At 42.8% G+C, this 24,680-nt stretch overlaps 1 protein-coding gene across 22 annotated transcripts in view; it reads right to left on the minus strand.

Annotated features, from left to right (window-relative positions):
- The window catches only part of GAPVD1 (GTPase activating protein and VPS9 domains 1), a 51,792-nt gene that overhangs the window by 10,266 nt on the left and 16,846 nt on the right, over window positions 1-24,680 (minus strand). For 3 of the 22 annotated variants that reach the window (XR_014507190.1, XM_083423374.1, XM_083423371.1), the window contains exons 4-18: window positions 22,994-23,080; window positions 22,040-22,174; window positions 21,747-21,936; window positions 19,631-19,711; window positions 16,893-17,053; window positions 15,835-15,964; window positions 15,416-15,544; window positions 13,923-14,096; window positions 12,452-12,592; window positions 9,445-9,579; window positions 8,158-8,277; window positions 4,803-4,880; window positions 4,273-4,634; window positions 2,436-2,523; window positions 1,116-1,196 (exon numbers count right to left, since the gene is read on the minus strand). Coding sequence is in view for 16 of the 22 variants with exons in the window: in XM_083423374.1 (XP_083279500.1) it covers window positions 1,116-1,196; window positions 2,436-2,523; window positions 4,273-4,634; window positions 4,803-4,880; window positions 8,158-8,277; window positions 9,445-9,579; window positions 12,452-12,592; window positions 13,923-14,096; window positions 15,416-15,544; window positions 15,835-15,964; window positions 16,893-17,053; window positions 19,631-19,711; window positions 21,747-21,936; window positions 22,040-22,174; window positions 22,994-23,080 (2,092 nt within the window). In the remaining 6 variants the exon portion in view is untranslated. Of the gene's footprint in view, window positions 1-1,115; window positions 1,197-2,435; window positions 2,524-4,272; window positions 4,635-4,802; window positions 4,881-8,157; window positions 8,278-9,444; window positions 9,580-11,572; window positions 11,638-12,451; window positions 12,593-13,922; window positions 14,097-15,415; window positions 15,545-15,834; window positions 15,965-16,892; window positions 17,054-19,630; window positions 19,712-21,746; window positions 21,937-22,039; window positions 22,175-22,993; window positions 23,081-24,680 lie in introns of those variants that run through there. The other 19 variants (XR_014507185.1, XM_083423372.1, XM_083423373.1 and 16 more) reach the window with 13 other exon arrangements.

Below are 24,680 nucleotides of genomic sequence, written 5' to 3' on the forward strand. Positions count from 1 at the left end.
TGGGTGAAGTCATGCAGCCACTACAGACATGATTGAATGTGAGAATACAGAGATTTGTCATTGGGGGTTTCTCCCAGCCATTTTGCTTTCCCCATTAAATCAAATGTGTGGGAAAGATGGCTGCAGAAACACAGGTTTTTGTTTTTTTAAAAAAATTATTTTTATTAAAGATTGTCTTGGTTTACAAAAGTATGTGCATTCTCTCTTTTTTCAAGTTGTAAAGTCTTTTCTACAGACCAGTTACATTTGATATGAGACATTGGTGTTGTATACAGTATAAGTTTGAGGAAGACGACAGGGGTGGGATGGTGAAACTTACATGCCAAAACACAGATTTGAGGAAAGAACTTTTTTTTTAACTGGTTCAGAAGGTTTAGACTCCCGCTACAGACATTCAATATGGTTATAGCAATGAAATAACTAAAGTACAACATTTTCTGGTTCAAACACACACTTAAAAACTCTTCATATTATCTGTGGTGTCCTGTTTATTAGTTTCCCCTTGTGTTTATTTTTAGATTATAAGCCTGCAGGTAGGGACTACTGTCTTGTGCTGATTGTATGTTGGCTGCTCTGGAAGCCTTTTTGGTTGAAAAGTGGGGTACATAAACACTAAATAAAAAGAAAGATGTGAGTTGCAGTTCAACGTTATCTGGACAGCCACAGGTTCCACACCCCTGGTTTAATACAAGCCATCTGTGTGCAGAGAAACACAAAAACACACACATATACAGACTGGCCCCAAAATGAGTGTTCTCATGTAGTAAGTACAGTGGTACCTCGCCAGACGAATGCCTCGGAAGATGAAAAACTCGCAAGACAAAAGAGTTTTCCGTTTTCTGAGTTGCTTCGCAAGACGGATTTCCTTATGGGCTTACTTTGCAAGACGGAACGTCTTGCGCCTTTTTTTTAAGCCGCCAATGCATTCCTATGAGAAACCGTCAATACGCAGCGGTGCTTCGCAAGACGAAAAAACTCGCAGAACGAATTAATTTCGTCTTGCGAGGCACCACTGCATAGGTAAATCCTATCTGAATCCCTAGACCAGGATTAAGAGTCCTTGAGATCTTTATTTAAAGTCAACCATGTTATAAAATTCAGCAGCAACTACTAACCTTGAAGAGCGTTGTATCTATCAGGCACAAAATCCTCTTTGTCCTTATCCTGCTTCTCTTTTTTCCTAAATGGGATGGGAGCTGGGGATGTGGGGAAGGCGGAAGGCAGAAGAATTTTAATTTGAAATAGGAACTTCTATGACAGCTCAGTTTGCACAAGATTATCCCCAAAAAACATTTCACCCCATGGTAATGAGAGAAAGGATCTGAAAAGTGAGAGGGAGAGAAATTCTGTGAACTGCCCAGAGACCACCGGGTATAGGACAGTATATAAATTCAATAAATAAAATTAAAATTAAAATACCACAGGTGCAAAAATCCCATTAGAGAGAGCTTCTTCTAGGCATCTTTTGAGTGATATTGCCACAAGTCCAGGTGATAGGTAAACAGGTACATATATATATATATAAAGTAACCCACCAGTCTTCCTGCAACAACACTTGAAGCTGAAACAAGGCATCAGCAGGCAAAGAAGCGAACAAGCTGTTTTCGGGGCAAGACAATCAGGTTTTTTTGTTTTGTTTTGTTTTGTAACTAAAAGGAACTTTCAACAAAAGCCAACTGCCAGTATCTCTACAGCACAATAGAAATTGCTTAAAAAATGACTATATCCATTATGTTATAAAAAACCTTCAGAATTTAGTAGGTGCATAAGAAGTAACACATAATTTACAGGTATCTACGGGGCAGGAAGACTGAGTATGGTGGGATTTTATTTCATATACTTCAGTTTAAGATATACAAGTATCTCTCCCTGTGCCATTTGGAAAAATATGATTGCCATTTAATATATTCAGGTTTTGCATGCCCTTCCTTTAGTTGAATATATCATTGGGTTTTTGGAATTGCTTATTTGCCTCTGTCAACCAGGCAGTAAAAACATTGCTCACATCAATAAGTCAGCACAGTTATTGCAACCCCCTACAACACATGTATGTCGATGGAGAGGACTACCTCACCCAGCTAACTAATCAGGGAACTTACTATGCATGTACCTGTTACTTTTTGTAACCGACAAGCCAATAATATGTACTCCATTTGTTGTTCTTGTTTTTATGATATGCTTATGGTATTACTGCTGAAAATCGTTGGGTTTTTTTATATTTTTTTAAAAAGAAAACTTGCCCAAGTCCAGCTTTTGAACAAATAACCAAACCTGATTTTTTGCTACCTATTTAGGGTGATATGTTAGGACACTGGTCTTCAACCCACAGCTGAGTTGTGGCCACAGGAACTGCACTGCCACTAGAAAAATGCACAGTAGAAGAAATAAGGCATTATACACATAACTTATCTAAGAAGTGAGATATAAAACCACACCTCTGGGCATAGCCGAAACAAAACGTTTCCTCCACCATGGTTTGTTCCGGTCAGATTTCTCATCGTCGCTGTCTTTGCGATCCTCAACCTGTTTGAGGAGAGATGTGTTGGGTCAGGTCTAGACTTAAGTTAGTTGAAATCAATGGAACTTAAGTCACGAGTATCTTTTCCTGTTGATTTTTCAGCAGAAAAGTTGAAATAACTACTAGATCCAACCTGCTGTTTTCATTCTGCCTTATCCGATTCTGTTGAATGTTAATAAATGTTAAACTCTGGTTGGAGGCTTGGAAGAAGCAGGATTTTTTTTTTAAAAAACCATAGGGTTTTAAAACCAAGTAATCAATTCAAACATGAATTGAATATTAGCATATTTAAATTCAATACTTGAAATCGGGGGGGACCTGGGACCCTCTAGATGTCGCTGGACTTCCACCAGCCCCAGCAGCCAGCACAGCCAGTGGCCAGAGAAAATGGGAACTGTAATCCAACCATGCAGGGTCATGTAGCAGTAGCAGCCACCACTGAAACTCTGCCCTCTGCATGAACCACAGTCCAACCCTTTTGAATCATACAAAGAGGCTGTTGACACACGGACCTATATCTGATAAGAAGAACCTGTCTCCTTTGATCAACCAAGAGCACTAGAGCGTTCAGTTCTTTGCTCCGTGTGCAGGAGAGGGAGGGGGCATAGTAGACTCTTCTGCCCCTGCATAGACTAAAAGGGATGTTGGTGACTTTCCCCCCACTTGCTCAACCACAAAAGCTAATGGGTGTGTGGGGGACACTCCTCTGAGGTCAAGGGTGACTGACTGTTTAGCCTCTCACAGCCTCATCAGCTTTCCACAGGAGAAAACTGGCAGATTAAAAGACAGGGCAGTATGGCCTCTATGCTACAAAATCAAAAACACTGAATTCTGTGACTTATGTAAAAATTGCCAACCAGTTTCTGCCTGGTGCATTCTGCTTTGAGCTACTTATGAAAAGTAGAAAGAATCTATACAAGAGACTGAAATCCCATATTAGTCACACACTTTCAAACATATATTCATAAGGGCTAGAAGCTTGCTTCTTAAACCTTTGAAAGGACTAAAAACTTAATTGAAGAAATACATACTACTCTACACTTAATAATAATAATAATAATAATTTATTATTTATACCCCACCCATCTGGCTGGGTTTCCCCAGCCACTTTGGCGGCTTCCAACAAAGTATTAAAAATACAGTGGTCTTGCTTCAACTTGCTTCAAAGGGGGAAAAAACCCTTGGGGTTCTTAGGAATTCTGCTGCCAACACCACATTTTGTGGCTTTTCAGTACTCCCACCAAACTCTAATATGCATGGGGGTTAAGAACAAAGGACTGTAAACTTAAGTCTGTGGGATCAGGCCAAGGCCCAACTAGTTCAGCATCTTGTTCTCACAGTGGCCGAGCAGATGCCTGCGGGAAGCAAGCTGGATAGGAGTGCCACAGCACTTTGCCCACCTGGGATTCCCAGAAACTGGTATTCAGAGAAACCATGCCTCTGACAGTGGAGGCAAAACATAGCCATCATGGCTAGTAACTACTGATATCCTTTGCCCTCCGTGAATTAAGCTAATCCTCTTTTAAAGCCATCCAAATTGGGGGCCATCACTGCCTCCTGTGGAAGCAAGTTTCATAGTTTAACTATGCTCCAGTTCAAGGGAGTTCTAGCTTAAGAAAAAATTGAGGTAGCAACCAAGCTAACACATAATACACACAAAATGCTTTTAGATAGAGGTAAAACTTAATGCATTACTTAGCTATAAAGCCTTGATTCGAGAAAGCCATTGAGAGGCTTCGTTTGTCTTCTCTTACCTCTCCTCTGCAGGAATCTCTGCTAGGAGATGAGGAAGAAGACTGAGAGGCTGTCAGCAAAGGAGTTCCCCCTACACAGCCAAGCACAGAAAGCTCCCTCTCCTCGTTGCCGGCTCGCCTGTTCCAACCAGGGTCACTCATTGGCCTCCGGGCAGATGACACTATATCAGAGCTCCTGCTCCGCACGAGCCTCTCAGGATAGGAATACCGCTGCCTGAACACTTCGGAGTCAATGATTATAGCAGTGTGGGAGCTGAAATTGGGCAGCCTTGCCTCGTTGCCTCCTAGGGTCCCTTCCAGGATCGGGGGGTCTGGCGGGGGGTGTGAAGGTCTTGCATAGTGCACTTTGGGCCTCACCACTGCTGGAAAAAACACCAGCGTCAGACCAAGCAAAGCATTACACCATCGCTGTTCTTTCACATCCCTTTACAGTTACAGGTAACACATGGAAGTTTTGCAGCAATGGAAAGAGGACCAAATGCAGTAACACTACTGTTAACATGCCTGTGGCCCACACGCTGCAGGATTACCTTCGTTGGAAGACAAGGGATCGAACATGGCAAGCAAGGATTCTGCATGAGACAAGGTAGAGGCCCCCTGGCTGGTTCCTAAAAGATGGAGAAGTGCGTTTAAGAAAGTACCAGGAGGATCTTCACTAACAGGCTGCATAGACCCTAAGAAGCCAGAGATATCACCTGAGGTCACCTACTCCAGCATGCCTACAGCACTCTGACATACAAAAGGATTTGCCTTTCACTATGGATACTTTTAAGGGACGCGGGTGGCGCTGTGGTCTAAACCACTGAGCCTAGGTCTTGCCAATCAGAAGGTTGGCAGTTCGAATCCCCGTGAAAGGGTGAGCTCCTGTTGTTTGGTCCCTGCTCCTGCCAACCTAGCAGTTCGAAACATGTCAAAGTGCAAGTAGATAAATAGATCTACCTCCAGTGGGAAGGTGAATAATGTTTCTGTGCACTGCTCTGGTTTCGCCAGAAGCGGCTTAGTCATTCTGGCCATATGACCCGGAAGCTGTACGCCGGCTCTCTCGGCCAGTAAAGCGAGATGAGTGCCGCAACCCCAGACTTGTTTGCGACTGGAGTTAACTGTCAGGGGTCCTTTACCTTTATGGATACTTTAAATCAATGTTACCAGACATTATTCATCTCTCAAGTACTTGGGACAAGTTGCAATCTTTTCCGCATTCCTGGTGGGGATAATCTTGCCAGATTCAATAATCACCTTCATTGGCTCCTGCTCTGAAAGCCCTAATGCAAGGATGGGCTATCAGCAGCCCTTGGCTGGGCTTCAAGAAGTCCTCCCTACAAGTAATCTGCTCAGACCTCTGGGTAAGAGTGACATCCCCCTCCTTTGGCTTCTCCTCCCATGCCCACAACCTGAATGCATATCACCCACCCTCAACAGAGAAATGCCACCATTACTCATCAGGGAATTTTGGGTTTCTACTTCAGCACATGGCCCAAGGGAGAATCCCCCCCCCCTTACAATGAATTTCAGTTTACAGATTTGGGTGCAGGAGGATAACATTCCTGATAGGGATGACTCCCCCTGCTGGGTCTCGTGTCCACTTCAGGTGGAGTCATCCTGTCTCTCCAGACTGAGTGTCAGAGCAGAAGAACACCTCAACCCCCAAGAAGTTAAGGAGAACCCAACAGGTACTCAGCACTAGGAATGAAAACACTCATACAAACCACAAGACGTTAGGCAGAAACTCAAAGGTAACCCCCGCCAAACACCTTCCCATACAGAACTGCAACTGATTGTACCGTATTTTTCGCCCTATAGGACGCACTTTTTCCCCTCCAAAAATGAAGGAGAAATGTGTGTGCGTCCTATGGGGCGAATGCAGGCTTTCGCTGAAGCCTGGAGAGCGAGAGGGGTCGGTGCGCACCGACCCCTCTCGCTCTCCAGGCTTCAGGAGAGCCCCAGCGCCAGCCCCGCAAGCTCCGGGGACAGTGGGGAGGCGCAGCGCGCCTTCCCGCTGTCCCCGGACCTGATCTGAAGGCGGTCGGCGGGGAGAAGAGCGCTTCTCCCCGCCTCCGGCCCCACAAGCGCCTGGGGGGGAAATAATTTTTTTTTCTTTATTTCCCCCCCAAAAAACATGGTGCGTCCAATGGGCCAGTGCGTCCTGTGGGGCGAAAAATACGGTAACCTCTGGGTGTTCCCTCTTTCCATTTTCCACCTCAATCCTCTGGCTCATTTTCTTCATCTTCATCAAACATTGATCTGATCATTTTTAATAGTTCAGTCATCAACTGTTTAACAATACCAACAGTCACTGTTTGAAACAAAACTACCTTTTCCATACTGGAAGCTTTTAATCTTATGGATATTATCAGCTACTCAATCCACCTTAATGTTTTCCCTTTAAAATCACAGTTTTGTGACTATGCCATCTCAAAGCAAATTCCTTTCTCACAGCTAATTATGGCCATTTGACTTTCACCAGTTCTTTAATGGCAAGAAACAAAAAAAGCATTAAATGTTTTTCAAATACGAGTTCCTATCGTCCATTTTAATCTTTCTTGCCCACCATAAATCAAGCCTTTCTGCTTTGCTTTAGACTTTAACAATTAGTTTCCTTTCTGTTTCATTAACAACAGAAGGTGTCTACCCCATCTGTTCTGAAAGGAAGAGGAAGGTTGTGATTTAAGAATTGCAAGGTACCTGAAAAAACTGGGTCAAATCCCCTACTACACACTCCCCTTTATGAGAACAGCAGGTGGGGGGACACACAACGAAAAACTAAAGGTGTGTGTTAGGGCTGGGCGATGTATCGATACATCGTCCAACACTGGTTTGTGGATCACATCATGAGAACCATTACAGAATGATTGAGCTGGCAATGTTTTGCAAAGCACAGCCTTCAAAACTACAAGGGGCAGAATAACTGAGTCCTCTGGTGGCTGGCTGCCTACCTGCCCTTTCGGCTCACTTTCCCCTCCAATGGCAGAACACTCACTCCCAGCCTCGGTGCCCCCCTATAACCATGGTGTCTCTACCCGATGCAGAAATCACAGGTGGGCTGGATAGTTCTGTTGGTTAAAGCGTGATGCTGATAACACGAAGGCTGCAGGTTCAATCCCCATATGGGGCAGCTGCATATTCCTGCATAGCTGCATATTGCTGCATTGCGGGGGGTTGGACTAGATGATCCTCAGGGTCCCTTCCAACTCTACAATTCTCTGATTCTCTGATTCTTCCTTCTCCCTCTGTCTAGGGAGGTGTAGAAAGAGTTCACCCTCCAAACACGAGGGCTCGCCTGCCTCTGGGAGGAGGAATCCGTAGTGCACATAGCACACACCTATTAATCTCCATGACTGCTGCTCTGCCTAATCTCCCCTGCTCCACCCTACATGGTTCCATGTTTCAGACATTGTGATATATCACTAAACTGCAATGTTTAGCTGGTGATATACCGCAATGTTGAAAACCAGATAGTGTGTATAATGGAAAACAAAATGGAAGGTGTGATGGTGCTGGAGGGTGGGGGAGGCAGGCAGGGGGAAACATGCAAGACTCATTCAGAAACAACCAAGGAAGAGCAGAAAGTAAAGAGAGGACTGAGATTGTACACAGAAAGAAAAATCCACAGAAAACAAGTACTCAGGCAAGTGTTTCTCTCCATACATAGGGAGAGACGTGAAGACCCAACCATCCCTAGCAACATGAAGGGTCAGTCTGGAGAGACAGGATGACTCCTCTCCCTTGGATAGGACACAATAATCTGAAGACCTCGACTGCCTCCAGCAGGGGGGTCATCCCTATGAGGAATGTCATCACCCTCCATCTGGTAAGTTCAAATGCTTTCAGGATTGACGTTTAAGCTGCCAGGAAAATCACTGCAGGGTGGCCCATGCTTCCCCTTACCATGAGCTGTTTCATCCATGTCGGGGCTGGTTACTGAATCCTTCCCACCAAAGTCAGAGCTACACTCGGATCGGAGGTCCTCAATTTTGTTTGGGATGTCTTCAGAGGTTGCACTAATGCCTTAGGAGAGAACAAGAGACCTCGCTGAAAGGGAAGCCACCATGTCTGAAGACATTCAGCACAACAGTAACTTACTAGACCATTACAGTGGATATCTGTTCCAGCAATGAATGCATGGGATTTATAGGCCAAGAGCCTCCTCCTACTCTCCACATCTAGAACCCTGTCCAGCAAGACCAAACCCTGTAACCTTGGGGAAGCAATCCAAGCCATGCAATTTCCCCTCCTTTATTTTACAGCTGGATTATGAGCTCCTCCTGCTTCAATTATTCTATGGGAATTTGACTAGTCCAGAAAGCAGAATGAGGACAATGAATGCTTTGGGCTTAACTCTTTAATTCTCATCACCAATTAAATCTCTGAGGAGGAATATATAATTGCGTTTCCCTGCCTTTATGCCATGTTATCAACCTCCACACCCCTTTCTGCCAACTCTCACAACTTAGAGCAGGAGCTCTCCTCCTCTTTTCAGCAAGAAACACACACGAAGACCACCCTCCTGCAGTGCTTACTGACTTTTCCTTTACCCAGGCACTAACCCCGTCAGGAATCTTAGACCAGCTAAAATTCTTCCGAGGCTGGTGAGTGTATGTCTGGCTTTGAAAGGCTGCCATTCGTGGGGAGGCAGCAAAACAACTCTCACAAGAGCCATCTTAGCATGGAGCCAAGAGGAGAGAAACAATTTTAAGCTAGACCACCCACTGAAAATGGACTTGGCCTTCTTATGGATGACAATCCCATATACAAGTTTCACAAAGAGGCCAGAAACACATAAGAGACACACAATTAGGAACACAGGAAAGTGCTTTTCATGCCAGATCAGAATGATCCATCTCTGACTTGCAGTGGCTCTCCAGTCTCACAGGCCAAGAATGCTTCCTTCCTTTTCACCTGCTCCCTGATCCTTTTGTCTAGAGATACTATTGGTTGAACCTGGGATCTTTTCACATGCAAAATGCATGCTCTGCCCATATGAGCTAAGGTCACTTCCCCAGTTCTCAAATCCCTGGCATCTCCAGCAGCAGGGCTAAGGAAGTCGAATGCCTGAGATCTTGGACTGCTGCTGCCATTCAAGGTAGACAATACCAGGTTAGACGGACAAGCAGTCTTATTAGACATAGCACAGCTTCAACTGTTCACATAATGTGTTGTTTTCTGAGGTCTCACCTGATACGACGCTGAGGCCTGGTGTGCTGGGGCGGGAACTGACCTCCCTCACATCTGTGTCGTCAGAGGTGCTCCCCACCCCAGAGCAGCTCTCAAGCTCCTGCAGCCTCTCCTCTTGCTTTAGATCTGGGGCCTCTAAATTGTGGGTGGGGAGAAATACAACACACAGGTCACCTTCTAGATACAGTAGTCTGGTAATTTTACATTCAGTTTTCACAAATTTCCTACCTTCCGTGAACGCTTCCTAAACATTGAAACCCCAGTGCAGATGCCACAGAGTCATGTTCAATTCACATGGTACATTAACCTGGATCCCTTGGCCTTATTGTCACCCCCACATGAACCCCCTAGAACAGGGAAGGTGAATTTGTGGCCCTCCAGGTGTTTTGGGGCATCAGCTCCAAACAGCATAGTCAAGAGTCCAGGGTATCCAACAACATCTGGAGAGCATCAGCTTGGGGAAGGGCTGCCCCAAAATGTACTCATCACCCTTCCTTGCAGATGCATGCTGGAGATCTAAGTATCAGGCAATGCTGGAGATCTAAGTATCAGGCAAGGTGCCTTTCAGAGAAGCTCCCCTGGCGTTAATAATCTCCCCATTGTGGAAAATCTCATTGAAGAACCTCAGAATTCCCCAAAGCAAGGATTCCCAAATTTTGGTATGTGCTTTGCCAGTGGTCCACAAGCTTCATTCAGGTGGTCCATAGCATGTCTACATTAAATATTCATACAGATTTTTAACAGTATGCTTATTGCTACTTTTATTTCTTCTGTATTGGTCTTTTACTGTATGACAATTTGATTCTATGGAATTCAAAATACCTAAGAACAAAAGAAGCAATACAAATGCACTTAAAAATCACGTGGCATCTACCATGTGCATTACCACAGTGCATTACAATCGCTACAACAGGAATAAAAATCAACAAGAAAAATCACTAAGACTCCCAGCAGTTTTCAAGTGGTCCATAAGGAAAATAGTTTGGGATCAATCCACGGCCCCAGAATACAAGGTTTGTGTAGAGAATTAAGGAAACATTTGCATGGGAGAGTAGACAGAATGGAAGACCAGGGGAGGTTAATCTCTCATGGGAGGCTTCTAGGTTGCCTCATTTGAATAGCCCCACTGTCTGGAGTGAGAGTAGCAACCCAACAAAGGATACCTTCCTCCACCATAAAGAAACAGAAAGTGTGTGCATGGGTGAGTTAACTGTTGAGAAAAGGCAACAGTTGTACTAGCTGACTACAGTTGTCCATACATTGGTAACCTCACGGTTGAGGCACTGCAATGTACTCTCTTTGTGGCTACTCCTTGGAGGCTACAGCCAATGCAGAACAAGGAGGCTAGTGTGTTTGTGGGGGCAAACTATCAACAGCATACAGTACCTTGTTTGTGGGATACATACTGGCTGTCTATTTGCTACTAGGCCAAGTTCAGGCGTTGGTACTAACACATCCATCCCTATACAGCTTGAGACCAGGTTACTTAAAACACTGCCTTATCCCTTATACACCCGCAGACCACTGCAGTCCGCAGGAGAATCTCTCCTGCAAGTTACAAAGGTCTCAAAAGCTCACTCCACAGTAACGCAGAGCAGGGCATTTAGTGTGGCTGCCCCATTCCGTGGAATAAAAAGCACCCACATTCTGCCCTTTCTGGAAATAACGGAAGTTATTTTTGTTCTGATGGGCTTCCCCAGGTGAATAAATGATCGTTTACTATGAGTGTCCACTTGTCATGGTTTTAGCCTTGTTTTAAATGTATTTGTTTTTTTGTTTTTTTTTATGTTGTGTGCAAATCACCTTTGGGCAGAGTTTTCGTAGGAGATTAATAAATATACAGCTATTTATTAATATAGCGCCCTCAGCAAAAAGCACATTACAGAATTTCATAGGCAGCAGACAGGTCCCTGGCCTGGAAAGAGCTTACAGATCTAATAGGGGTGGAGGGGGGGGGGGAGAAGATGGATAGAGGCACCTGCAGCTCCATGTGCTTATTGTACTTAACAAAATTTATAATCCTCCTTACTAGAACAATAGACCTCTAAGCAGAGTATATGACAGTCTCAAGTGTTAATTAAAAATTTCAATAAAAGCAAATATCAACAGGCTACATAAATTTTTTAAAAAATACAATAAAAAATCAGTAATTTTGAAGCATACCTACTAAAGTCACGTGTCTGGGCAGGATTGCTGGAACAAAAAAGGTTTTAGCAGGCACCGAAAACAGTACAATGAAGGTATGCCTGCCTAATGTGCATGAAGGTATGCCTGCATAATGTCCAAAGCACAGGTGCCGCCACCCTTGAAGCTTAAGGTTTAAATTAATTAAAGTAGGTTTAAAGGAATGAAGACAAAGAGAAACGGTTCTGTGTCCACCTCTGGGAAAGAGTTCCAGGCACAAAGGAGAGAGCACAGAAATATTTAAGGAAGCAAAAGACCTCCAGCAGCTAAGGGTGGTAAGAGTCAAAAGAACAGAGGCCATGGGCAAGAATGTAATTGGAAAGAAGAGATGGAGAAAATCACGGAGAGCATTTAAAGTTAATGACAAGGGACCATGTCCAACACTATTCCTGCTCAGAGTAGACCCATTGAAACAGCTGGGTGTGACCATCTTAGCTTTGTTAATCTCTATGGGTCTACTCTAAGTAGAACTTAGCTGGACAGAATCCAGAGATTCTGCCAGATATGAAAGGGATTGGAAGGTAGGGAAGGATTATTTATTTTATTTTGTATACTGTTTTGGCACAGTTGTCCCCAAGCAGTGTATAGGAGACCCACAATAAGACTAAAAATGCGTTAAAACTATAATATCAATTTAAAAGCCGGCTGAATTTTTTTTAAGTCTCCAGTAAGAAGTTCAACAGAGAAGGGAAGTTCAATATGGAAATGAAGTTCAAGTTTCCTTAACCAAAGAAACCAGAAGGTAGCATTCCTTCATAATTGCAGCCCTGCTTGTGTGGGACATACAGACAAATCAGTTATCTTTAAAGCTGAGGAGTCCAACCTGAATCACTTGGTAGCACTTCAACGCTCCAAGCTTCACTGGTGGTTTCCGAGATGGTTGAGCCTGTGCAGGGGTCAAAAAGCACCGATCCTGAACCAGGCAAACACAGCAAGCTTCCCAGCATATTCTCAGCTGCAGCACCTGAGGAAGCAACCCACAATTTGTTAACGGCAGGGAGCTACCCAAAGGCAATTACATCTACCCTTTATCCCTCATGTTAGCTCTGAAAGGATCCATTTTCTGGCTGTCCAGTAGCGACTGTGCAAGAGGCAAAAACCTTATCCACCTGGAAAACATTAAGTTGCCCCTATTCTCACTAAACAATATGGGCCACCACCCATGAGAAGCTTACAATCTTTTAAGAATGTAAGAAGTGCCCTGCTGGATCAGGCAAATGGCCCATCTAGCACAGCATTCCGGTCTCACAGTGGCAAGCCAGATGCCTGTCGGAAATTTGCAAGGAGGATCCAAGCACAAGAGCACTCTCTCCTCCTGCTGTTTCCAGCTAACAGGAATTCAGAAGGATTACTGCCTCCAACTGTGGAGGCAGAATATAGCCATCACGGCTAGCAGCCATTTACAGCCCTCTCCTCCATGGATTTGTCTAATCCTCTTTAACGTCATCCAAGTTGGTGGCCTCCACTGCTTCTGTGAGAATTAGTTCCAAAGTTTAACTCTGCAGTGCATGAGGAAATACTTTCTTTTATCCGTCCTGATTCTTCAACATTCAGCTTTACTGGATGTCCACATGAGTTACCCAGATTTCATGTATTACTCGAACTGCATGGCTCCTTCCCACATCATCATCTGTGGGGTGGAAGTGGGCCACTGGCAATGGAAGTAACCATACAATGAGCTCCTGCCTATTACACTTACACCCTGCTCTTCCTATAGAATGCTAAGGGAAATGTCTATGCAGCTCTCTATTGGTTCTTCCATCCAAGCAAATTCTGTCTAAACCTGAGTAGCTGTATCCATGTTACTATATCAGGTACTGTCAAGACCATGCATCATACATTTAGCACTGCGAGGCAAAACAACCTTCTGGGGAACTGTGGTAAAGCACTCCATGCAGAGAATCCTTTATAAATTGCATGAATATGCTTTAAATGGGCTCCTCTGCTCCCTGTTAGCGCTGGGAGGAAAGAAAGTGCAACCCGTAAACTGATGTTATATCTAGACAAGATCATAGTTTTGCATTGCCCCCCAGAAGCCATGATCTGTAGCCAAGATTTGTTCTCAACTTGCTGATCATGATTTGTTAAAAGGTGTTTCCTACCTTTGAACAGTTGCAAGATATTTCCTGACTTCAGTAAATGTATAGTTTCAACCTTAAAGCATGGCAACAATTGTGCAGTGCGCTCTTTTTGGGTACCTGCTTCAAAACACACATCCAAATACAGAGTGCAGGCACCTCACTGCTTTGCAGAAGGACCAGTGTTTTTCTTGCATCAAACAGCAGACCGGTTACCTGCAATTTCCTGCAAGCGGTCCTCGTCAATATTTGGATCGAAGTCGCTCCCTAGAACATCAGTGCTCCAGGTCTCGCTCACAGTCTCAGAGATGTCCCTGTCATCTGTTAACCCCATCATGTCACGGATCTCAAATTTACGGAGCTTATCATCAAGGTTATCCTGAGTGGTTGCTATTGTAAAAAGATCAGAGTTTGGTTAAAACGCTTTGCATCCCTACACAATTATTTCATAGCTTGTGTTTTTAAAGGTGGGGAACTGAGGTAAACATGAGGCAGGATGACCACATAAAAAGAAGACAGAAGGCTTATTGAACCTTTAACAGAAGCAGGAACTTTGGCAGGCATAGCTTATCAAACAGGGATGAGGGTGGAAATCATCTGCCAGAATTCCCCCTTCCACTCAACGGTTACAGATACAAGATCAGTGCCCTTCTTTGTATTTGATCACCCCTGGAAAGAGAAGGACAATGCATAGGTAAAGAAGAAATCCAGAGAAAGTGAGTTGTACCCAGTGCTGCTGTTACTCCAAGTTAAACACACTGAAATTAATGTATACAGCTCACTTAGGAGCATCAATTTCAATGGGTCTAGGTTCAAGTAGAACTTGGTTGGAGACAACCCATTTTAGCATCTAAACCATCTTTCACCACACTTGAGTAGACCACAGTTGAGGCAGCCAACTCTAAGCTTCCATCCATGGCATGCATCAAAACCATTAGCTCGCAAGGTATTAGGAAGGGCACAAGTAGCACACTCTGTTTACAAACATGAAGTAAGCACCCACACGTGGACTGGTCTGCATGTCAGAATATGGTTTACTGCAACCATGCAGTCTTCTGAAGACAAGCTTGCACCTGCTTTACTTCCTGGGCTTTTCAGGTCAGTGCAGGTTGTCCAAATACTGAAACTGTGCTTTAAGTTTTCCTCTTTAATCATGACCTGCAACTTGGGGGGGTGGGGAGGAGGACAAGCCCTAGGCTTCTTATAGAGTAAAAGCGGGAATAGGTTCCATTTTCCTAATGCTTTCCCACCCCCTTTTATTTTGCACTGTGTCTTTTTAGATACAGTGGAACCTCGGTTTTTGAATGTAATCCGTTCCGTTTGACTTCCAAAATGTTCAAAAACCGAGGATCAAAGGGCTGTCAGCAAGTTCAGTGGGGAAAATTGAGAAACGTGCCTTGGAAGCCATTTGACGTCCGAGGCGCGTTCAAAAATGGAAGCATTTACTTCCGGGTTTTCAGAAGCCAAGACGTTCAGCAGCCGAGATGTTTGAAAACCAAGGTTTGACTATAATAAATTTGAGAGCAGGGACTGATCACTGGTATTAGCAAGTCACTTTGTGGCCATTGGCATTTGTAAGACCTTTTGTGTGCATGAAGAGTGGGATTAAAAAAATCTTTTAAACTAACTAAATAGGCATAAACCAAAAAAGGCAGTGAGTTCAGCATCTGCGAGCTACGCCTTGGGCTGTGCTCATTGTCAGCACTAACCTTGCTCATGCTCCAGCAGTTGCAGGGCTTCCACCCCATTGCTCCCTGATGGGCCGCCTGCACCAAGTTCGGACACAGATTCCCCCTCCAAGTCCAACGATGACACAGAATTGGAGCGATTTGAAGGGCCTGTTGGAAAGAGATGGTGCTATTTAGCCTGATCTCCCTGCACCCAGTAAGAGGAAATATACACCCAACTAAATGCAACCAGGAACCAAACAGAAGTCATTAGACAAGGTGATCAAAAAGAAAACTGCACCAAAAAGTTATATATAAAAAAAACACACCAAAACATTTTTGGCCAATGGAATGAGCAGCTATCACAGCATTTGCAACAGTGGCTGAGATACAAAGCACACACCAGCTACAATGAACAGAAGCTCCTATTAAATATTGCCTGACAGACAAGAGGCCATCACCTTCAGATATTCCTTCCAGATTATCACTGCAGAGGGAAAAGCGCAAGGTTTTATCAGGTTTACCGTGGAGTTTGGTTTCATCAACAGGGACATCTCCTTGCCCTCCGTCAGCAAGCTGCATGTTTAAAACCTAGGAAAAGGGGGGTGGGGGTGGTCAGCATTTTGGTCATGGATTGACAGTCAAGAAAAAATTATTCTTTGCCAAATACCTTTAAGCCAGAATTTTTAACTTAGAGTCTCTCTGGCTTCTAGTGCCATCAAACTTTTGGAGTGTAGCGATTTGGTATCAGAACTGCTTCTCCAATTTGTTTGGAGTCATTGGAACATAGCAGAAATCACATACTAAATTAAACTATCTATATTTAAGAAATAATGGATATATATTCACTAAACATGGCAAATATAGAGCTATCATTGTTTTTGCCAAGTGCTTGTGAAGCCCATAATAAATCTAACATTTACATCACAGGATCCATTATATCTTCTTCACCTTCACATTGGGGGTGGGGAGATGAGGTGGTGAATTATCAAGTTGCCATGAGTCTGTCTTAACATTTATTGTCCTGAATACAGAAGTGATAGGCACCTCACCCAGAAAGCCCACATCCAACAACTGTTCAGATGTCACATGAAATCATGGTTTACTGTGACATGAATGAGCCCTATCAAATGACTGAGGGAAAGAGCTCATAAGCTTTTGCTTCTGGTTATCCACAGCTTGTTGTGTTTAACCCAAAACTTATTTTGGGTTCAAATAACAAGTTATTATGAACTTTTTTTAAAAAAAAAAAAGTCAACTTCAAAGTGCAATTTCTGAAACTGGCTTGCTTAAACTAAACATTGTTAATGCTGACCATGGTTTGTGGGTCCAGACAATATATACTAACTGCAGTTAACCAAACCCATATGTGAAGGAAGTACTACTTCATGTTTGCTGAAAGCTGGATCAAGGAGGGACAGATACTTGTTTGCTGTTGGAAAACAACAGTTAATGTTTTCATAGTTCCACAGCACCTACTTCCACCTATACATATCTCAAAGCTTCGCTGGGTCAATACCTCGTTTTCTGACATCATTCCTGGAGTTATTTGGGGCCCAGTCCCGAGAGAAATAACCAATACTTCTTCTGGTTGAACTTCCTGTATCGTCTCCTGGGAGAATCCATCATGGTCTGCATGCTGGTCCACTTGAATATTCGATCGGCTCCGGCTTCGAGTAGCTGGAACATTTTAGGAGAATTGTTTTATAAAGGATTTTTGACTGGCAAAAATGCAAGATCCATACAATAGGGTGATGCTTAATACAAGCATGCTGAACAAAAGGCAAAAATGGCTTTGAAAGACGGGCACGAAGTGGTGCTATATGATGCCACCCTCCAGCTGTTAAGAAAAGTATGTGCAAGCATCAAGCCAGGACACTGAGCCTTCAGGAAGGGTCAAGGAAAACCTTGCATGTACACCTGCCCTCTGGCTACCAGGCATTAACCACAGTAGTTTAAATGTCTCATAGATCTTCCAACAGTCCTGTGGACAGAAGCTTTATACATTAATTGTGCAGAAGATTCTTTACTGGCAGGTGGGTTTTGCCACATCTGAGTGCTGCAGGGAGCAAAAGGAAAAATCCCTGCCGAAATCCCTGCTTCTGTGTAATAACTCAAGGCACAGGGACATCTTGTCCAACCATCCAAAGGGGGAACAAAGCTCTTCTTGCATTGTTTACTACTCCCTTTTGTAAAATCACTAGGGAGGCCTAAGTAGGATTTCAGTTACTCCTACTTCTCTGGTTTTTGTTCATGCTTTATTCTCAGGAAAGTGTCTATCGTTACATCTCCTCTGCCCCAATGCAACACAATCTCTGGTAAAATGTCCAGAGGGCACCAGGTTAGTGGAAAAATAGCTGTCTTGCAGTGGTTAAAGAAGAAATACCCCGCCCCCAGTGTTTGGACTGCTGGTAGGGAGAAAATAGTCAGGATCCCCCATAAAAATGGGAGGGTTAAATATCTTTAATGGCGTTACCTCAATGAGAGATAATTAGTTCCTAGATACAAGTAATGAAATAGCCAGTGTCTCTTCACAACTTGAAGCAAATGTATGAGAAGGGAAAGGGCCTTCCTCTCACAGCAAGGGGGAAAAGTCACGCTGGCAGCACTCAGATCCTGCTATTTAGACAGCTGCTCGAAGAACTCCATGCCAAAAACCACAGTATTACCAAGAATGAGGGCCCCATATCTTGGGTAATATCTAAAGACATAGCACCAGAAAGAGTCCCAAACAGCCAAGCATAAACTGGGGGGGTTGCAGAAAAAATCTTACGTTTCCTCGGCCCCCGTCCAAAAAAAAGAAATCAAGCTCTTTTCAGAAAATAAAATGCATAACATTGGAATAAAGCATAAAATGCTTCAAACAGAAACACAGAAACTTTCAAAACTTTTACTACATCAAGACAGACTTCGACGTACACAACACAGAACAAAATACATGATGGAATTTCAAGTCTACATCCCTGCTGGAGTTCCGTTCCAGACAAGGATGACTCTCTAATTCTTGCAAGATGGCAAGTTTACACAGACCAGCAAAAGTAAGTGGTGTTCTTTTTGCTTTAACGGAACCATTTCAAGCAGCAAGAGAGTTATATGTTTGAAAATTCCCCAGGTTTTTTTTAAGTCTCTATCTGTAGAAAGGTAATACATCTGCAAGGTTAGACTCAACTCTTCCACCTAACATGCCAATTTTCAAGGTACAAGGTGCTTGGGTTTTTTTTTACAAGGTGACATGTAAACATGAAGAAAAAACACCACCCCATTCCATCTGCAACATTAACACTTGAATTTGCCAACTGCATAAACTATCCCAAAGGGTAGCTGGTCATCACAACCGAGAAGTTAAACCATTTTTGTCAAAGCACTCTGCCTTGAGGATGTTTTTGAAAGCTGGGGATAATACATTTTTCAATAATAATAAAATAATAATAATAATAATAATAATAATAATAATAATGGAAAGGCATCTAGAGAATAGATTGCTGTTATTTAGAAAGACTTAAAAGGAAAAAATGCACATGATGATTCAAAACCAGCTAGGCATAAATGGAGTTTACATGAAAGAAGGTTGTCACCAGGAGTGTTGGGTCTTGGAAAATTATGAGGATGATAGACCACAAGAATTCAACAGCCCAGGGAGTGTTTGAACTCTTCTTCGGGTTGTGGACAAAGGTTTACGGTGTGGTGGATTTCTTCAATATACACACAATTGTGATGTTTGAGGCAGCTTCACTTGATCAGCTGCTACTAGGGGACCTACATGCCTAGAAATTAAGCCATGTTTTCAGAGGGAAAGCATGTCTCCATTATCAGAGGTGGATGCCTAATTCAGCGAGAAGAACAGGGTGCCTATTCGCTAGCAAACTATCTGAACACTGCACAAACATTTTTGACACGTTTTTACATCTCTTCACGTGTAGACTATCAAAGCATATAATATAATTACCACCACAAAAGGTCCATGCAGGATTCTGGCCCAATATTCAGAACCAGCGGACTCCTTTCCACCGCCCCCTTGCACAAATCTTAAAAGTCAAGATCCTAAGTCAGAGTTTCATTCATGCACAAAGTCTGACCCAACCTTTCCAACACTTTTTCTAGATATAAAAAGCTTTAAAAATAGAAAGCAAGCTTCTGAACAGAACAATAGGAAGATGCCTTTCTTTTAAAAAAAGCAGCTGGTGTGGACACAGACGTGCAAGGCAACAGCATGGCTTTGCAGAAACACTGAGAAAGAGGAAGGATTCAGTTACCCACCAAATGGGGTTACAAGGTTTATGTGAGCTGTCAGGTTGGTGGCAGACGTATCCCAGGCAGTGATGGCTGCCAACTGTTGTCCTTGAGTGGACAGCATTAAAAAAGAAACACAGGTCAAACCATTGGGAGGAGATAAAACATGATTCAGTTGTAAAATAAGCACATAATACAAATGCCTCATTTGGAGTGAGGTGGAGGAGTCAATAATTATTTGAGACTATGAGGTTATGGCTTTACAACAATTCAAGTGCAGCTTTGTGTAAGGCTGTGTGTCAACTGCAATTTGGCATGGATGCAGAAAATCCAAAGAATGCAATACTGGGAGCAGAAGTCATCGTATTGAGTATATACAGAGATATTTTTAGGGAAAGTTACTATACTTCTTGATTGTGAAGTCATACTTGCAAACATGTCTGAAGAGATCTCAGAAGCCAGAAGAGATGCTAAATGTCTAGCAGACATAACAAGTGGAATCCAGCTCCCCTTTTAGTTATTTGCCCTTCTCCTTGACCATTATTATTTAAAGTTGTAAGTTGCTTTTTGTACAAAAGTAACTCAAACAACTTACAACAATGGAATAAATCATATAAAAGTTGTGCAAGTACACAATTCTGAACTTTACCCCTACCCTCCTGTCAACTGCACAATGTACACAGACCTGAACTTATAGCAGGAACAATAGCAGCCCACCACAAAAAATGCTTAATTTCCTATTTAAAAATGGGTCACTTACTATGACAGGCTGTGCCATCAATGAGCTAAAGAGAGGCATTTTTTAAGTAAGCAAATCAACAGGAATAGAGAGTTGGGATAATGTGCATTTGCTGCTTAGGCCTTTGAACGAAACAGGTACATATACAAGCCTTCCACAACCTGCTTTCCTCCAGATGTTTTAGACTACAACTCCCATCAGCCCCCGACAGTGCAATTCTCTTACACTAAAGAAAGGTATCACCCTGTTTGTCTTGTTGGCATTTATTGAAGGCCTCCCTTTTTCAACAAGTATTTTAGGTGGATCTTTACCCCAGTCTGTATCCCTATTAGATTTGAAAATGGGTATTTTACATATGAAATAGTTCTTTGGTGCCCAGTTAAAACATTGATACTCACCCAGGTATTTGGAGTTTAATTCTCTGCATATATATTTTTAGTGGGGCTGTGCTGGATGTGCTCCTGAATACATATTATTGAATTTTAGGTTGCCTTTTATTCATGTTTTATATCTACTTCTAACATTTGCTTTTGTAGGTTGCTTTGAGCTCAGTTTTTTGAAGAAAGTTGATAATATAATGAATAACAATTTTAATTTTGTCAACATGTGGGTCTTGTGTTATATAAATTTTTTTTCTTAAAATTATTTTTATTGCTGACATCACTTTGAGATATTTTGTGTGAAGGAATTGATAAATGGATTTTGCCCTTTTTGCTTTGGTGGCCAAAAAGATCAGAAAGAAGACCCTGGACAATATAGCAGTGAACTGTAAGAGAGATGAAGAGATCTAAATAGAGATCAATTAAATAGAGATTTATTTGTGGGGCAGCATCCCTTTTGCTTGTATTTATTTCTGATTCAGATTTGTCATGGCCAATGGCAAGTACAATAAAGCTATTTTGATTGGATACACTAAGAAAGGATTGGATAAATGAAGTTTTAAAAAAACTTTAAGAAATAAATCCTATTGGTCAGGGAAGAAGGGTGTTATAGTTCAACACATCAGGAGGGCTCTGGGTTAGAAAAGGTTGGTGTATACAGTGGTACCTCAGGTTACAAACGCTTCAGTTTACAAACATTTTGGGTTGCGAACTCCACTAACCTGGAAGCAGTACCTTGGGTTGAGAACTTGCCCCAGGATGAGAACAGAAATCGCGGCGCAGCGGCAGTGGGAGGCCCCATTAGTGAAAGTGCGCCTCAAGTTAAGAACAGTTTCAGGTTAATAACAGACCTCCGGAACAAATTAAGTTTGTAACTCGAGGTACCACTGTACCTTAAAACCCAAGTGACTGACACTAGTCAAGGGGACTCCACTGTCCTAAAGCAAAAGAGGCAGAGGAAAGCATCCGAAAACAGAGCTGGGAAAAGATATCATGCAAAAGCCTGACCCTTGACCTTCCTCACCTATAGGCAGCCGGTTTTTCTTGTTTGCTGGTGTGGTGGCAGGGGAAAGCTGTGGGGTGTTGTATGGGGTCATCTCCAGGCTGCTGCTTTTCCCTGGCTTGTTCTGGGGCAAGTTTAACAACAGGTTTTCCAGAGCCATGCGGTCCTCCTTCAGCTGGTCGCCTGACATGACGTTCCGCATAAAGCCGACCTAAAAAAAGTGTGCGATGTTAAAAGAAGGCAGCAAAGCAGACCCCCAGCACAGACACTTTGACTTGTCTCCTCCTGCAGCCCAAAAGGAGTTGGATATTTACCAGGCCAGTGAGCTGGCTATGGGTCATGTAAACCACAGTTCTACTCAGCCCTTCCAAAAGGTTCACCGAGGACATGGGGGGAGTCTCTACTGCCCGTCCGCCAATGACAACATCCAAGAAGGCAGCCACACAACCCTGCAAGGAAAAAATTGGAGGGGGGGACAGACAAGTCAGCTGTTTCAATACAAGCACTTCAACAAGAGACCTGTACATACCTACAAAGTGGGTAGACGATATAGAGAAAGATAGAGAAAGAATTTAGGACCTTTTGTTTGTATTTGTTTTAAACTGATTTTAATATTGTATTTTAAATTGCTGTAACCCACACTGGGACCTTTGTTTATTTTATTTTGTTGTTATATTTATTTCATTTATATCCCACCTTTTTCTCCAAGGAACTTAAGGTGGCATACATAGTTCTACATCTCCACATTTAATCCCCAAAGCAACCCAGAGATGTAGGTTGGGCTGAGAAGTAGTGACTGGCCCAAGATCACACCCAGTCAGCTACATGGCTGTGTGGGAATTTAAACCCAAGTTTCCCAGGTCCTAGTCCAACATTCTTGATCCCTACACTACACTGCTTCTTCACTTATGGTGAAAGGCAGGTAAGAAATTGAAATTGTTATATTATTATTTTAAACATGCAGCAAGAATAGAAGCAGGTCTACGTTTTTAATAGTTAAGAAAAAAAACCACCAATATATGCCAAAGCACACTTCTTCATACAGGTTCCTTGAAACTCGTTTACATTTAATAGTGGCTCTTGCACACTACTGATTCTATTGAGGGGAAGTGCCATTTGCTACTTCCTCTTAAGGTTGCAATTTCCTCACTTGAATCTCTTCACAGTCATAACAAAAGTCTATTTGCAGGTGCCTTTTCCAAAATTATACAGAATGAGAAAAACACTGGCATGCACAGAGATACAAGTTCAATAGCTTTGGCTCTTACTTTGTCGAATTTACCCAGGTAACTCTTTGTGCGGGGGTCTCCTTCTTCAGAACTGGTCATGGCCAGCTGCTGCAAAAGTCTCCCAACCTAAGAATGGGAAACAAGTTAAAGACAGGATTGCAATACTACCACAAAGAAAGCCGCCGCCACACTCTATGTTGAAACTGGATGAAAAATAACTATTCATACTCAGCTTGCACAAAGTCTGAGACTTTACAACCATATTTTCTTTCCAAAAATTAAAAACAATTACATGGAAAAGTTCCACAGCAAAATACCTGTACAGAACTTCAATTTCCCTTACAAAAACTTTGGCTACCTCTTATCAGCTTTGCTTCATCTCAGGTGGAACCAACACACATATAAAAACTGTTCTGAAAATGCTTTTTTAAAAGCGTTTTTAAAAATGCATTGAATTTCCCATAAAGCTCACCATCACCATCTAGTGTCACACTGTATATTCCACTTAAAACGTTTTATTTGCAGCTATATAGCTGAGTCCTCAGTGGCAAGAAGTGTTGAAGGAACCTGGAATGTTTGCAAACTAATTTATCTGCTAAGCCACAGTTCCCAGCCTGAATTAAACTTGCTCATTCTATTTCCATCCATACTTAACAGGTGCCAAAAGATGGTTTTCACATAAACACGGAATAATCATCTAGCAATAAATATGACATCCATGAAAACCTCAGCTTTTATCATCTAGAGTTGGGATGAACCGAAAGTCCATCAAAACCAACCAAGCATCTATCCATCAACCTGCACTGAACCCATAAACATGTTTATATAAACACACAAAATCCCAGTTTGTCTTTTGTGTCTTGCTGAACTGCAGGGTGTCAGCTTCTCCTGCAGAGGGCATTCACAGACAGGAAACCTAGTATGACAAGGACCTTGCAGGAGCAGGAAGATAACAGGTCAATATCAAAAAGTGTCAATTTGTGTGCCTACAGGAGGCATTGAATTCTACAGTACAAAGCAGAAGGCTGTAATTGAAGCAGGTGTAAAGATTGTACCACAATTCATTTTTCAACTGCAGCCCTTTTCATGAGTAAAGAAGCAAGAAATTCTTGGTGGAGGGAGAAAACACACACACACAGTTATACCAATGGGCATCCAGCTATTCCAAAAATAAAGGACAGGCCTCTGACAGCTGCAGGGATCAGACTGCTTATCTAGTGAATGCTTAGAAACTAGTGGGCCAGCTACAGCAGGTTGGCATCGCTCTGTACACAAGTCCCTCCTTCTTCCATTCCTGCTCTTCTCTGAATACTAGACAAGACCTGAGCACCAAAATCTGATCTTACGCCTTCATGCATTCTACACTGCAACACCCATGCTAATTCCCTCCCCCACAAAAGCAGGTTGGGTAATGCAAAAGTAACACACGCTTATATGTTGTGTGATGTGTGCTCTGTAGAACCAGGACTACCCTGAATATCCATGAAGTTTCTTAAACAGCACAAGGTGTTGTGTGCTAGGTATAACAAAACAAAAAAGTTCTTACCTCCAGAAACTATCTCAAATATGGCCAGGGTCACAAAACAAATAAGCAAATAGATCACTAACCTAGTTGCCAGCTAAAGGAGAAATGTCTATGTGTCTTTCAATTGTGCCCAGTCTTCACATGCCTAGAACTACCACTCTAAACGTATAACATACACCACCTCTCCCTCTTAACATCATT

This window comes from Podarcis tiliguerta, assembly GCF_965153285.1.
Source record: "Podarcis tiliguerta genome assembly, chromosome: Z".
Taxonomy (NCBI): domain Eukaryota; kingdom Metazoa; phylum Chordata; class Lepidosauria; order Squamata; family Lacertidae; genus Podarcis; species Podarcis tiliguerta.